The 16,286-nt window shown below is 39.4% G+C and overlaps 1 protein-coding gene across 2 annotated transcripts in view; it reads right to left on the bottom strand.

Moving 5' to 3' along the window:
• Btk29A (tyrosine-protein kinase Btk29A) overlaps positions 1 to 16,286 on the bottom strand; it is a 362,292-nt gene that overhangs the window by 156,620 nt on the left and 189,386 nt on the right. Inside the window, exon 1 of one of the 2 annotated variants that reach the window (XM_065229508.1) lies at positions 11,520 to 12,204. The exons of the other annotated variant lie outside the window; for it this stretch is intronic. Coding sequence (XP_065085580.1) covers positions 11,520 to 11,649 — 130 coding nt within the window. The 5' untranslated portion in view covers positions 11,650 to 12,204. Of the gene's footprint in view, positions 1 to 11,519; positions 12,205 to 16,286 lie in introns of those variants that run through there. 2 annotated transcript variants of the gene reach the window in all.

The following is a 16,286-nucleotide window of genomic DNA, read 5'->3' as shown; positions in this document are numbered from 1 at the left end:
ATGCTCCGGATTCCCTTTGTCCCAGAATTTTCGTTAAATTATCCTCAAAATTTCTCTCGTTTGTATTATCTTGAACATCTCCTCAGAATGATCATGGTGTAATCCTTCTTCTCGTTCAAATGTTCTCATAATTCCTTAAGAATTAACTTCAAAAACTGTTATGAATTTTCATTAAAATTTGTATTGAATCCTATTCAAGATTGGCATGGAATTCCACTCAGAATTACCCACAAAACTAGAGTTCTAGAACATTGACGAAAATGATCCAAGGGTTAAATTGTGTGGACATTGACAAGAATAAAAATTTAAACTCATCAGGTACATGAACTTGCTGAAATTTTAGAGATCTGGCCACTAATTTAACTTAAACCAATCAGTAGATTACCTATATAAAACCAAAAGCTACTTATTGATGAAGTGTTTGTTTTAAGTTACAATAAGGTTCTTATATTTATTGTAACGAAATAAATGTTTGACTTGAGAATTTGAGACTGTTCAGTTATGGGTAACAATTTAAATTCCACCTTGCCGTATTTAATGTTCCAGAGAAGCTTTACAGAGCTTAACAGGTTTATATCGAGTATTTCTTTCAAAAGAATTCCGCCTTATAGAGTTCTTCGCAGAATTATTCTAATATTTAATTCGAGTTTATCTCTGGGAGTGCCTTGAATTTTCTTTATAACAGTGCAGAAATTCTCTGCAGAACACTAACAAAATTATGAAATTCATCCTTAGATTCTCTTTGAATTATAAACTTTTTTTAAGAATTCACCTCCTTAGGAATTCCCATGCTGTTCACCTCTGAGTTCTCATAAATTTTTTATCTGAATTGTCTTGGAGTTCTCCTCTAAGTTCTACTGAAAATTCACATGGAGTTCTCCTTAATTTTATCTCGAAATGCTTTCCAAGTAGTTCCTAGTCCAAGTTGTACCTAAGAAATTGTTCACAGGGCTACTTAAAAAAAAACACTGTTCTCACACAATTGACTTGGAGCTCTAATCATAACTCTCGTATAGTTCATCCCAAAACTCCCTAGAACTTTTTGTCCTAAGTACCTTGGTATTACATATCTCTAGAATATATTCTAAAATCTGTTCAAAACTGCTTTGGTAAAAATCTTTTAATAGTTCTTCAAAGTAGCTGTATCCTGAAAATCAAGTCTTGAGATTTTTTAAATAGAAGAAGAAGCACATTTTTTTTTCAATTTGGCATCGAAGTTCACGAGTTTGTCCCGGTGACATCGAATTTCCGGTATTTTACGGTTATCCGATGTCCCGCTTACCCTGATTATTTAATTTTGCAATTGAATCTGGACTCCTCAAAGGTGCGAAATCGCAAATAAAAGTGTGCTTTGATGATGTATCGTCTTGGTTTCTTCTGCGTACTTTTTCGTTTGTTAGTGTAATGAACTCCAACTAAGAACTAAGCATACTGTAGCACTGTAACAATTTTGATTTATTTTTGTAACGAATTTTACATTGCAATTCAAGCGGGAATGGCGAAAAAAGTGACTTCAGTGACTTTTTTTTGTCGAAAATAGGGACTTGTTAGTGACCACCTTCTAAAAAGTGACAAAGTCACTAAAATGTGACCCGCTATCAGACCTGTAAAGGGTACATTCGTAGGTGGTATAAGTCCTATATTATTTTTTTTTCCTTTGATTTGTTTTCCGTGCTGAGGATCAATGCTAGCGACGCCAGGGAGGCAGCTCCCATACCTGGACCCTACCTATCGACCCATCAACTCATGAACCGGGGACCAACGGCTTTACTTCCCTTCCGAAGGAAGGCGTGATCAGACATGTTATGCCTCAGAACATCCCGGCGGCACCGACTGGGATTAAGCCCAGGCCTGCTGGGGTGAGAGGTAATCACGCTTACCACTACACCACCGACACCGCTATTGTATGAATGATGTAGACGTCCTTCTGTTTGGGATTAGATCAAAGATGAAATCTCCAATGATCGAGAACTATCCTAGCCACGTCCTTGCATGAGGCGGGGATATGAAGGATTATTAATCGGGTACTTACTCAAAAGAGTCTCCGACAAACTTATTGCATTGGATTAGACCTACAATGCTGACTCGGTTTAATTATGATCTACAGCGGTATTGAGCACCTTTTGTTAAGCTAGTCAACCTAAGTTTTCTGTTTCTATTTGGATTCAACCAAAACCTTATATGCAGGTGATCTACACACGTGTAGTCTTGGTTAATAAATTCACTGAGATAACATCATCATGCAAAACAAGGTGAAAAACAAAACAAAATCATAAGAATAATGATTTGCTATCGACACATTCTCATTAGAATGAGAATTAAGGAGGAACTTCATTGCACATCGTGCTCTCTTGCCGTGCGGATCTACTTGCTTTTTGCTGAAGGAAGTGTTATTGCTACCTAACGCTACAACAAACTTAAACATCACATCTCAGTGCTAAATATTACCAGCAAATATTCTACTTTTTTGACTGTTATTCCTCTTCGATCCTTGTCCAACAAAAGGTAATCCTGCTTTGACATGTTTAAAAAAAAACTTCAGGACAGTCCCACTAACTTTACTAAGGGACTACCCTAAAGTTTTCCAAGCTTCGCTGAAGTTTTTGAAATATCGCTTAAGTTCTTAAAATTCTCCTGATGATGTTTTTGAAGCTGCCTTGAAATTATTGGAATTGCATTAAAGGTCTCTTAACTTCCCGAAAATTCGATTGACATACGTGAATTGAATGAACTATGCAGAAGTTACAAGGATTGAAATTAAGCTCCGAAAATATTAGAGAACGTTTCGTTTTCTTCCGCTGTGATCGGAATGAGTTAATCCAGTCCTCAAAAATGCATCCTTCACCCGCTACAATAGCGTTACACTTCATCCATACTGCATGGGACCGGATTCCCTAGAACGTGTTAACTCAATCTACGATCTAGGCGTTACGATCGATTCCAGGTTAACGTTTTGTGAACACATAAGTATCATAACTGCAAAAGCATACATTGTGCTTGGTTTCATTCGTCGTCATCCTTCTGGCTTCAGCGATGTGTATTGCTTCAAGATACTATTCTGCTCGCTGGTTCGTAGTAAATCTAAGAATATGCTTCCCCGGTATGGTCTCCCTACGCATACTCTCACGATTGAACGGATTCAGAAAAGTTTTATGAGGTTTGCTTTCTTGGAATGATGCAGTCATTCTTCCTAGCTATCCAGACCTATGCATGGTAATTGATTTGGAATCTCTCTCAGCAAGGCGTATCAAATTGCAACGACTGTTCATCTTCGACCTAATTACCGGCAATGTGGGCTGTCCCGAACTCCTGGAACGGATAACATGGAACATTCCTCCTCGCAGATTTCGTAACTCCCCGTTACTGTCAATTCCATTCCACAGAACTAACTTCGGATTCAATAACTGTTTTACGTCCCTTCAATAATGTTTGTCAAATGTGTTTAGTAATAGAAATAGAGGTTTGGATTAAACAAGTTTTAGTTTTAAGTAATCAGTCTGTACGACGTAGTCGAACACGGTGTACAATAATAATAATAATAATAATATGTTGGAACATTGAGGAAGTTTGGAAAACTTCGAGAACTTGAGGGAAGTTTCGAAAAATTCAAGGATGGATTGTTAACATCAGATAAAATGCAGGAACGTACAATAAGTTCTGAGAATTTCATGAAAATTTAGAGATTTAAAGAAAAATTCAAAGAAGTCAAGAGAACGTCAGCATAATTATGGGAACATTAAAAAAAAGTTCCAAAAGCTTCTGGAAGTTTGGAGACCTTTATGGTAGTTCCAAAAACTTCTTTGAAATTCCGTGAACTTAAGGAAAGTCCAGACTTTTAGAGATGTTTAAAGATCGGTAAGGGTAAGTTCCAATTAATTCCGAGCAGTTTTATAAACTTCAGGAAAATTTCAAGCGGCGTTAAAAAGTTCCGGGAATTTAGTAAAGTTCAGAGCACTACAGGAAATTTACAAAAAACTTCAGATATATACAGGGAATTTAAACTAGAAGATTAGAAAACTTACGGGAAGTTTAAAGATTTTGAAGACAATATTTTGGAGCTTTGTTTCATTTTCGAGAAATCTTATAGATTCTGAACTTTGAAGTAAAATGTGCATAACTCTGAGGCATAGAAAAGTTTCCGAGACTTTGACAATTTTACCAGATCTCATACTTTGAAAAAATTATCGAAACTTTTAGGCTGATACAAATATTGTTTTCATTTTATGTCCGACATACTTCATCAGGATTCATCCAAGCCGTCAGAGCCAAACCAATGCATCGGATTGAAGAAAACCACCGCATCGCTTCATAAGAACGTAGCATTTCTGTTCATGAAGGCTTTGGAATGTTATTCTCTACATCTCAAATTGGCCAAGGAGTATCCAAAATTCCAGGAGTTTCTGTCTAGGACCAAGGTAGCAGAGGAGTACGAATCGGATAGGAAACGGAACGATAGGAAGCTAAACGACACGAGTCTTAACGGAGACGGACGACACACCGAACGGGTGAGCAGATCCCAACCACCATCACCACGACACCGAGGGTTCACTACATTGATGAGTTCAGTTGTCAACCGGTCGACGACCGCATTCACAGAAGAACAATTGACACACCTCAACAAAGGGGCTAGGATACGCGGTTACAACAAAGACACTTCCAACATCATCACAGAATACGGCCAGGGCTATCACCTTAAACATAATCAAAGACGGACATGAACAAAGTCGCAGCAACGAAAAGGAAATACGCATTGTAAAGGAGTTGAAAGTGAAAGAAGTAGGGGAAATTACTCTAATGTTTGCCTATGGATCTAAGATTGGGCCCATCGCTAATAATATGCTATTTATCAATTTTACCAAGTTTAACGCGTCATTGGGACGGTACTAATGTATATTTTTGGTCGCTATTGCAAATTCAGTCGATTGCTGAATTTATGAATGGGCCCAAATTAGGGGCATTTAGGTCGGCATTACATCCATTTCCCCTATATTATGTGAAAGCCGATAAGGGCAACGCGGTCGTTATCATGGACAAGGACGATTGCGACAATCAGATGACAACAAAGATTAACAACAGACCGTATAGGCAGCTTCGAGTGGACCCCTATGTACCTTTACCAAACAGACTAAGGCCTTGTTGTCCTCTGCTGTCCGAAGAAGTCGTCTCCACTCTACTCGATCCATGGCCACACTTTGCCAGCCTCGTAGTCTGTGAAGGGTCCGCAGGTCGCCTTCTACTTGGTCGCCCAATTTTTGCAATGTGGGACCCCTACAGAACATGGTAAACACGTGGGAAAATACTCAAAGAAGTGTAAATCAATATTAGAAGATGGAGCAGGTCGTTTACAGGAATCCAATCCCATTCTACCCAGGATCAAAGGTCTCCCCAAAGTCCACAAACCGGGGAATGAAATGCGAGATATCGTGTCGGCAGTTGGTTACCCTACCCACAAACTAGCGAAGTGACTAGTCACAGAGTTCCATTGTTTGCCGAATCAGTTCCAGAGTAAGGCAGTTAGTAACACCCAGGAGTTCTCCCAGCAACCTTCATGAGACATCAACGAGGACGAGATTATGGTATCTTTCGACGTCACAGCTCTTTTTCCCAGCGATCAACCATTTGGAGGATTGGCTATGAAAACAACGAGAGGATGCAGCATGAAGAAACAATGTTCGGACGTACCTTAAGCTGACCCGCCTTTGCATGGAAGAGAACTGCTTTTCTTTCCGATATAACTTCTACAAACAGACGAAAGGATCCCCAATGGGAAATCCCCTATCTCCCTTCCTGTGTGAACTTTTCATGGCTAACTTGGAGACAATCCTGAAGGAGAAAGGACTATTACCAAACCGTTGGTGGAGGTTTGTCGACGCTATCTTCAGCGTAGTTAAACGGGAAGCCATTCCACAAATTCTAGATGAGATCAACATAATTCACAAGGATATCAAATTCACTCACGAGGTAGAAAAAGACGGAAAACTCGCATTTCTCGATCTTCTAGTCATCAGGGAATCGTCATCATTTTCTTCGCTTGAATACGAAGTTTACAGGAAACCAACAAGCACCAAAAGAGGTATCCCCTATAATTCCAACCATTCGTTCCAGCAAAAAATGGCTGCCTTCCATCACATGATTCATCGTATGCAGACTCTTCCACTCAGTGAAACAGGAAAGCATCGATAAAAAAGCGAGAATTCTACAAAGACAACAACTCTCACCCTTAAAACGAGTGTCCGTTCCATTTGAGCAAGATATTACTTGTAAACTAAGACCACAGTTAAAACATTCGGATTAGATTTAGTTTTCACTAGTAGACATAACCAGTTAAAATCATTGTTAGGATCCACTAAAGACCCAGTTAGTGTTTTTGGTAAAGCATAAAATAAGCTGTAATCATTGTAACAAAATATATGTGGGACAAACCAAAAGAACTTTAGCAACTAGATTTAAAGAACATATAGCGGAGGTTAGTAAGGCCAAAAAGCAAGAAGGAAAAGGCCTAACATATGAGTTCAAATCAAAAGTTGCAGAACACATCTTCACAGTGGACCACCAACTATCGACGGATGACATCACAATTTTACGAACCGTATCTACACCATGTAAATTAGATGTTGCAGAGAGCCTCGAGATCAACAAACAACGGCATTCAACTTTACTCAACAGGGATCAAGGAAACGGGCCCACAAGGCTTTTCAAGTTACAACCTAGGACACATCAACGAGTAAGCAGCGGAGTACCAGCTTCTACAGGAAATTAGATTTAAGTTTACCTAGCTTCTAAGTGAAAATGTACCTAGGTTAATATATATTCGGTAAAATGCAATGTTTTCTTCAGTAGAGCATAACAGTGGCGTGCACAGGGTGGGGCAAAGTGGGGCAGTTGCCCCACCTTTTATAAATAAGATTTTTATTTGAACATTTTCAAAGTTATGATAAAAAATATCTAGATTTCTTGATAACTTGATTTGAAGGTTAAATTGAAAATTGCCTGAAAATTTCACCACAAAGGTGCATGAAGGGACAAACTTCAATGAAATTTTTTGGTCAAAAAATTTCACCACATTGGTGATTAGAAAAAATTTCTGGTGTAATTTTTTTTTTCAAGGTTGTTCATGGAGGGTTAAAAGAAAAGGTTAAATTTAAGGTTAAAAAAATACACCTTCGTGGTGGTAAATCGATGAAACAGCTTTTTATTGAATATTTTTGCTGTAACAATATCATCAAGGTGGTGCATGGAGAGACTAATCAAAATGAATAACTCTGGTTCTAAAATTGAATCGCACTAAAAATTTGGAGGTGCACATTTCACTGAAAATTTCTGGTGGAAAGTTCGCAACACTGTGGTGAATGTAAAAGCAAGGTTTATTAATTTTTCTGGTGCATAATTTGCATCTGATGAATGCAAGCTTCATTGAAAATTTATGGTGGAAAATTTGCACCATTGTGCATGAAGAGGCAAAGCCTAAAAATTGCACCACAAAGGTGCATAGTGAAACAAACTTAACTGACAATTTTTCGTGCACCGGTGAATTGAGGAGCATGCTCTATTGAAAATTTCTGGTGCCAAATTTGCATCGTTTTGATACATGAAATAAACAGAAAAACTTGCACTAGTATGGTAAATGAAGACACAAGCTGTATTTAAAATTACACTAAATTTAAAATTTCTGGTGGAAAATCTGCACCGTTCTGGTGAACGGATGGGCAAGCTTTTCGGAAAATTTTTGGTCTTAAATTTGCTGAATAGAGAAACAAATTTTAATAATAATTTATGGTGTAAAATTTGCACCATTCTGATGATTGGAGAGAAGCTGCTTTACTGTAAATTTATGATGAAAAATATGAAAATAGAAAAAAGAATATTGGAGAAGCAATTTTAAAATTTGCATCGTTCTGATCAATTCAAATTTTCTAGCGTAAAATTTTTGTTTGGGCAAGTTTGTATTGTAAATTTCTGGTGTATGATTTGCAACATTCTGCTGTATGGAGGGGCAAGCTGAATTGAAAATTCCTGATCTAAAAATTGCACAGTTCTGGTGAATGGAGGGGCAAGGTTTATTGAATATTTGTGGTAGAAAAACCACAACGTTTTGGTGAATGGACAGACAAATTAAACTTGATTTCCGAGAAGAACGTAAAGGGTATTGAATTCTGAGGACAGTTCCAAAATAAAAAAAAACTGGGGATGATTTCATAAAGATTCTGCAAATAATTTCTAGTGAATCCTGCAGATAGTTCCAAGATAATTTCGAAAAGAATACCAAGAGAATTAAATTTTGAATGAAATTCCAAAGGGATGTTTAGGACAATTTCAAGAGAATTCCGAGGATAATTTCAAGCTAATTCTAGGAAGAATTTCAGGAGAATACAGAATACTTCTGAAATTTTAGGGGAATTTCAATTCCAAAGTTTTATGAGAAAAAAAAAGTTCTAAAATATTCCGAGAAGAACCTGAATTCTTAGGACAGTTCCAAAATATTTCTGAGGAGAATTCCAAGAAAATTCTACGGATAATGCGGATAGTTCCAAAATAATTTCGAAAAGAATACCGAGAAAATCAAATTTTGAGTGAAATTCCAAAAGGATTTTAAACAAAATTTCAAGCAAATTCCGAGGATAATTTCTAGCACATTTCGGGAAAAAAAATCTGAAACTCTAAAGGAATTTGAGTTTCAAGGTGTTCTGAGAAAAAATCATGAAGAGATCTAAGCATAGTTCCAGTGGACTTCTGAGAAGAATATCAAAAGAGCTCTTAGGAGAGTTCTAAAAAAATCCGCGAAGAAACTCAAGGATATTGAATTTTGAGGACAGTTTCAAAGGATTTCTGGGGAGTATTCCAAGAAAACTCTGTGAATAATTTCAAGTGAATCCTATTTTAGAATTCCAATATAATTCCGAAAAGAATACCGAGAAAATTAAATTTTGAGTGAAATTCTAAAATAGAATTACAATTTTCACTGAAAATGACCAAGTTCAACGTACTCGCAACGGTAATAGTTAAGTGTGTAACTACAACAGCATATAAGGGCTTACAAAATCTTGAAATAGCCAAAAATAAACTGTAACGATACCTTCAAAATATACAAAAACGTACTGCACAAAATTTCAGAAAGGTAACTGCATAAAAGATGATATCAGTACCTTGAAGAATATATTTTCTTTGGTTTATATTTTTAACCTGTAAAGAAGAGCATGCCGCAAAACATTATTACAACGATTCCTACAGGGTTCAACCGAAATGCTGGGCAAACACAATCGCAGTGATACCCATGTTGATACTATGGACGCTTGGAAGAATTTCAAAATCAGGAAGCGTATCAACGAAGAACTGGACCACCAAAAAAAGAGGTATGATTGCTGCTAGTAAGACAAAGCGGCTACAAAATCGCTATATAATGGAACGATTCATCGATATTATGCGCATACTTTGCAAAGGTGGCCGACCACTTCGTGAATATTCGGAAGGAGCGAAAAATGTGCCACCCATTTGGTGGTTAACTACGATCCTGTGCTGGAAAACACTTGGCGGAAGGTACCAAAAATTGCCAGTACACAAGTAACCGTATTAAAAATGACATGATTACGTCGTTGCACAATGTAATGTTGCGGAACATTGCGAAAACCTTGCGAGGAAAACCAGTGGCAAACATTGCAGATGAGACGAGCGATTGTGGCCACCACGAGCAGTTGGCGATTGTCATCAGGTATATTGATAATGATCGGCCGACGGATACATTTGTGGGTGTGAGACGGGTGTTGAAAACAGACGCGACGACCATCTTCAATACTATTACTGAGGTCCTGACAGCGATGCAGATTTTTTGGGAGCAGGTGTTGGCTGCTGGCAGCACTGCTGGAGTACAAGCCAAGTGCAAAGACGAAAACAGCAATATACTTTTATGAAGAGTTTTGAGTGTGTTGGTTTATTTTCTTTTGACAGATACGCGAATTTCGTCTACTACTTGCAGACTTCATCAGTGCCAAGTACTCAACACCACTGATCAAGATTGGATTGATCAAGAGCAATATACTGTTTGTTCACTTCTATGCGCACTGTTTGAACCTTGTACTTGTCGACGCAGTGTGCATTTGAAAGGAGAATGCGATTCTTATTGGTCATTCATGTCGGTTTGTCGGTGCTATCACCACTATCTGAAGTGACTTCAGCTGAATCCAACCACCAAGGCAACAACATTGCAGCAAATGTATCATTTCGGTTAAAGCCCTACTATTGCAACCATTTGACAAACTGATCATCATCGACATTGTCGATGGGATTAAATTGCCAATTCCATTGGCTGTCTGAAAGCAGTTTCCATTGAAGAAGATGAACCACCACCGGAGTAAAAAATAAATAAAATTAGCTAAATTGAACAGTAGGGAAACAGTGGTGGGTGGACGTCACCATCTCCCACGCACTTTGGAGTACTCCCCATCCCCAGATTAAATACACCATAGAAAAAAAAAACAATTGCCCCTCCTTCACAAGATTCCTGTGCGCACTAGTGCATGAGTACAAGACACTGAAGAAGTCTGCGCATTGTAGATGAAATACGCGTATCTGTCAAGGATAAGCAAATAAGGTAGTGGAATTACTAATCTCCTCTCTCTCTTACTAATCCCCGCGTCAGGTATTCCACTAAGACGCCCACATTCATCAGCAATCACTCAATAGGTCGAGGGGCGAAAAATAAATAACAAGGGGTGATACAAAACAATTAAATATTTAGTTAATAAATAAATAATAAATTAATAAAAAATATAGTTATAGGAAGAATCGCAGAGTGAATAGCAATTCTGAATAGGGCTGATTTTATTTACTTTTTCAATATGTTGTCATTTTCAAAGGGTAGAAGGTGGTGAGTCATAAAACAATTTTACTTGTCAAAGCAGATGTCTCCTTCTTTTAAATATGAGCAGTTTATTAAAGTTGTCGCGCAGCAGTGCATTCGCTCTGAGAATCTTGCATTTATACCAACGAAGCCTAGAACCGTATGTGAGCATAAATTGATTCCCGATAATTAATGACTCAATCATACACCCCTCACCCGGATCACACAGCACCTTCATACAGTGCAACAATATATCCGTGAAGCCCAATGACCGATATTCTTCGGCACCTTTCGACCACATTCAATCGAACTACTGACTGCTGCAGCTGGTGCTACATTCAAACAAAAAGGATTTGCTGCCAGCTAGATTCCTCGGCACTGATAAAAACCAGTCAGGCACGGTAAGCGTGCCGCCGCGAGATGACCAAACTAACGGTTCCAACGAAGCATGTACTCCGGTCATGTATGAAGAGAGTTCTGTTAAGCCCAGTGCCCCCAGCGGGATTTGCTCGCAAGAATGCAACAATATGCACATATCGGTAAGTGCTGGCTCGAACGGGTTTCAGAGCCATGAAATCAGGAATCTAATAATAGGAACTAATTGATTTCACCCAACCGAACACTAACGAACGAACGAACGAACGGACGATTTCAAGAGATCTCCTCCACCATCCAAGTTACTTACCTTTGTTGCTAAAGTTAGCGGTAACATTGTTCCAGAAGTTTAATCGGCAACCGAAGACGCGCATCTCTTTAACGCGTTCTTTCATATTCCCAAGGACACTGGTTTCGGTCAAGCTCACGCACGGAATCATTTAGGAGGCCTTGTTTTGGGCTCCCCGGCGTCCTGAAAACCGGATCACCTTCCACAAACAAGACACACTTGTTAAACTGACCACAATGACGACGACAGTAAACCTGTATTTTCCGCACAGTTTTCAGTTTCACTTCACTCTCTTGTTGCTGCTGCAGTGCCTTATTCTGCACGGCTTTGTTGTGATCGATCACAGCAGCACACACTCACTTTCTTCGAAACCAATTATGTCGATGGCGGTACTGTGGTTCGAATTTGCGAACAAATTCGCGAGAATTAACTCGACTCATAAAGGACTATTGCTTCATGCACTACTTTACTTGATTTGGCAAGCTGGCTCATGCGGTTGCTTAGCCACTTCACAAGTTCTTCAATTTCAAGGCGTTATCTCCTCACTGTTTCTGTTGCTAGCCAACAGACGCACACACTTCACATCTTGGTCACACCGGATTAACCAAGTCTCTGCACATCGACGACGCTTTGGAGAGTGGTGCAACCTCCTTTCAGAAAGGGGAGAAACCTAAATATGACTCATGAATTATCTTTTTTTTTCAGTAGTTGAACCACTTTGGCATACGCCTAGACTACATTTAGGGGAAATTTGCTGATATTGGATAATTCCAAACCACATCAAATCGATTTTTCGTGGGTGATTTACGCGGTTGCCATTCCGGTGCTCGCACACGGACCTATAACAGGTTTCTTGTGGAAATCACTTTATCTTCCTACTTCGGAGGAGCGCTGCCTTCTTCTTCTTCTGATTCTTCGTTTCGCAAGCGCAAGGGCCTACAAAACAATCGCTTCTTCTCCACCACCGAAGTACCGATTAACCACTCACTTACTCACTCACTCACTCACTCACTCACTCGCTGTTGCTACTACCGTTGATGATGATCCGACCGTTTCGGGCGTGTGTGAATTAAATTATCTGGAAAGCGTTAACCGCGCACCTGGAGAGCCGTTCTCTGTAAACGCACGCGCACTCGATTTAGCAGAGCGGACACAAGCCGGACAAAAACGCGCGCGTCGCCTAGGCCGTTCCGACGATGACTGATGGTGGCTGGTGGCGATGGGATCCCGCGGGATTCGTGATGCTCTCGTTTGCCTTCTTCTGTACACCTTCTCAACGTCGGGGTATTCTCAGCTCTGTGTCACGCTTGACCAGCAGCAACAGTTTGGGTTCACGGTTGATTTCGAGGGTTCAACCTTTTTGTTTGCTTTCTCACTTTTCTCCGCCACTCGCACTTTTAATTTGTCTTCGCTCCGTTTTGGACCAAGTCTCCGAAAGCCCGCAGTGGATAGGTAGGCGGCAGCAGCTGTTGTGGGGAAGCCAGCGGGCTCGTAATTACGCGCCTACAATCGGTAGTATTGTTGATCAATGTTTGTTATCTGAAACACTGCAATCAGTCGTCAATGTTGTTGTGGGTCATTTCCCCATACGACGGTGATGAGCGGGTGATGCCCGAAAGGAGAATAGCGTCAATTTACGATGTTGACAAGATGTGTCGCGCAGGTGTGTGTGTTATCTGTCCGTGGTTGCGATGGCTTTCTAGGGCCAAACGAAGAAATAAGATCTGTGGAGACAAGGAGGTTTGTTGTTATACACAAGTGCTCAATGAAGGTGTTTTTGGGAATTCCATTTCGGTTCGAGTGACTCTTATCTGCTGTGTACCAAGAGCATTCCGGAGCAGTTTGAAAATTGATATCCACTGCGTTAGCTATGAAAACGTGACAACTTTTCGTGGGGTAAACAACCGTAAAAACATTTGATGAGAGAAGAAAGAAACAAGCGTATGCAAGGGTGTAGCCCGGTATCGAAACAGGGCGGGGAAATGAAGCAAGCACGGGGAAATTCATTCACTCGTGCGAGCGCTACAGGAACAAGATAGCCATCCTCGGTGAATCGGACTTCCATGGACATATGATAGAACAGCTGCTGAGATGGACAAGAACTAATTTAAATCTCTAGATAACAAATGTAAGGCCATTGTCCAACTACATTGTGAGCAATGTAGGCAAAATCATCAATCAAATGGCATTTTTCCGCTTGGAACAAAATATCATGCTCATGATATTAATTTTACAAGCTCCTTTGATATTGCGAGACTATTCAAAACATGTAAAAATGAAGCTGAGAGTTGTTTATTAATTTATTTCATAAGGCTCAATCGAATTAACTTTACAGAGCCTTGTTCACTATACAATCCATCTTAAAATTATAGTCAAAATATGCAACACAATAAATACTTCCGCTATCCAATAAACCTCCTTCATCAGAACGGGAGCCGCTTCCAGTGGTTTCATTGTATAGCAGTATAGCCAACGATGGGCAGAGCGCTTCCATTGCAGCAATGGACACAAAACGTGGTCAGCACTCATACATTCATCACGAAACGGTTGGTTTCCAAAGTCGACGTGGCATCGACCAAAAGAACTGCTGATGAAGAACAATGAGGAGGACCACACAATGGTTGCTGCCGAGTAAACAGACGATCGCGTGACATACATCGAGAGTGGCCTGCTTCTGTCGACAGCCGAGTGAACACTCAAAGCTGAGAGTTGACTCGACACAAAAATGATTCCGTTGCACATCGTTTTCTTAGACTGGAGAGGGCAGATCCGAAGCTACTGCTGCCAAAAGTGACGATAGTTTCGGGTCACATTCGGGTGGAAAGCAAAAATCATGAAACTCAAACTCACCACAGTTTGGTTAGAATTGTAGCTGGTGAGATTTGTTAGCATGATTATTATTCGTAGCAACGAATCGAAAATCAAGCGTGATCTTGGGCATCGGTGCGATTTGATTTTTGATTTATTCCCAACACTGATTCTGAGACAAGTAAAATGTCAACGATGAAGAAACCATGGGCCACATTATGTAACAAAGTCGAAACTTTTTTTTTATACCAGCGATCATACGAAAAACGCTTCAGTTCGACTTCCCGAATGAGGCCCCAGATCTAAAGAATATTATTCAAATGTTAATGTCCCTAGCGTTAAGCGCAAAACTGACGCTCAGTTTGATAATTGAGCATTACGTTCGACCCTCAAATCCGACAGATGTCACTCTCATTTTCATTTTCATTTTGCAGCGTTTGGTGGGGCAATGGGAGCGCAAGTCAATCCAAAGCCGAGGATAAAGGACGGGTAATGGCTGAATAGTCTATGCGGACCACTTGAACGCCATGGGAAAAGGAAGGGATTGAAGAGGCCGGTTATTGGGGGGTTTTGAGGAAATGACACATAGTGATGCCAAATGTAAAGAAACCGAAAATCCATCTCCCACTGATTCATCCTTTCACATATATACCAAATTGATATTTTAAAGCAATAATCAAAATAAACAGACAATACATGAAAAGGCTAGTTGCCAGTTGCTTTAAAGGCTAGTTGCCTCCCTAAGCGGACCCTCCGCATCCTAACTCTTCTGTTAATCCACTTAATGCTACTAGGCTGTCTAAATTTTCTTATTTAATAAATAATTGAAATCTCTAATCTACCTACCATGCTTTATTAAGTACCTGCACTTGTGAATGTAATCTAAATTTTAACGTGTTTCAAGTTGTTTTTGACTTTGACCTATATTTAATATATATTAGTTCGTCCCAGGTGACACCTTCAAGTGACTAAAATGCTTCACTTTGAAGTTAGTTTCCTAGCTGATTTTTAAATTACATAGGGCATATGCTTCAACTACGCTCAAACGTTTCCACTATGTCGCACCACAAAAATACGTATGGTTATGTCACAATAGAAGCGCGCCACAGTGGATATTCCGAGCCATAGTTCAAACACTTATCCCAAATCAAAATGAAGCACATATAAGATTAGTTGCAATACCATGTACAAAAATGTTTAACATTGTTCCCTGAGTAATACCTCAATGAAAACAACAACGAAAGCTTGTCACGCAAGTAGAAGGAGCACTGTTGGGAACTTTCTGAAATATTTCAATAGTTGATTGATTGATTTAACTTTATTAGGGAGGCTTTCAGCCTGGGGCTGGTTCGCCTCCACTATTTCAATAGTATAATTCCCTTGCAAACCCAAATAAATCTATCTGCGTAAAAATAAATAAAATAAGAGTGATTTGCGGCAAAACCCGCCAGTATCGCACCCAACGTCAGTGCCTATACGTAAGCGTACTACAACGCGGCTTTCAAATAAAGGAGTAACAAGTGTGATACTACAGGGCTGGTAGTGGGTATGTGATGTAAAAGTAGTGACTTTAGTGACTAAAATTACGTTATTCCGATATTTTTCTTGCTTTTAAAAAATAAAACAAATGATCACATAAATTTGTTATAAAAAAAAAATAAGTAGGGGAAATGTCTCTAATATTGGCCTATGGATATAAGATTGGGCCCATCGCTAAAAATCTGCTATTTATCAATTTTATCTAGATGAACACGTTATTGGGACGTTACTAATGGATATATTTGGTTGCTGTTGAAAATTTAGTCGATTGCTGAATTTATGTATGGGCCCAAATTAGGGACACTTAGGCCGACATTACGCATTTCCCCTATTAATTGAATAAGCAAGAGCACGGTCCAATTCTAACTTCCATTTTCTCACAATAATTTGTTATTAGATCGCGAAATTGAGACACAGAGAAAAATGTGCAAAGTACCGATT

Source organism: Ochlerotatus camptorhynchus, unplaced genomic scaffold (assembly GCF_037179485.1).
Source record: "Ochlerotatus camptorhynchus isolate MF236.1 unplaced genomic scaffold, CSIRO-AGI_Acam_v1.1 ptg000315l, whole genome shotgun sequence".
In the NCBI taxonomy this organism is placed as follows: domain Eukaryota; kingdom Metazoa; phylum Arthropoda; class Insecta; order Diptera; family Culicidae; genus Ochlerotatus; species Ochlerotatus camptorhynchus.
The sequence above is the reverse complement of the archived record's forward strand: the minus strand, read 5'-3'. Positions and strand labels throughout refer to the sequence as shown.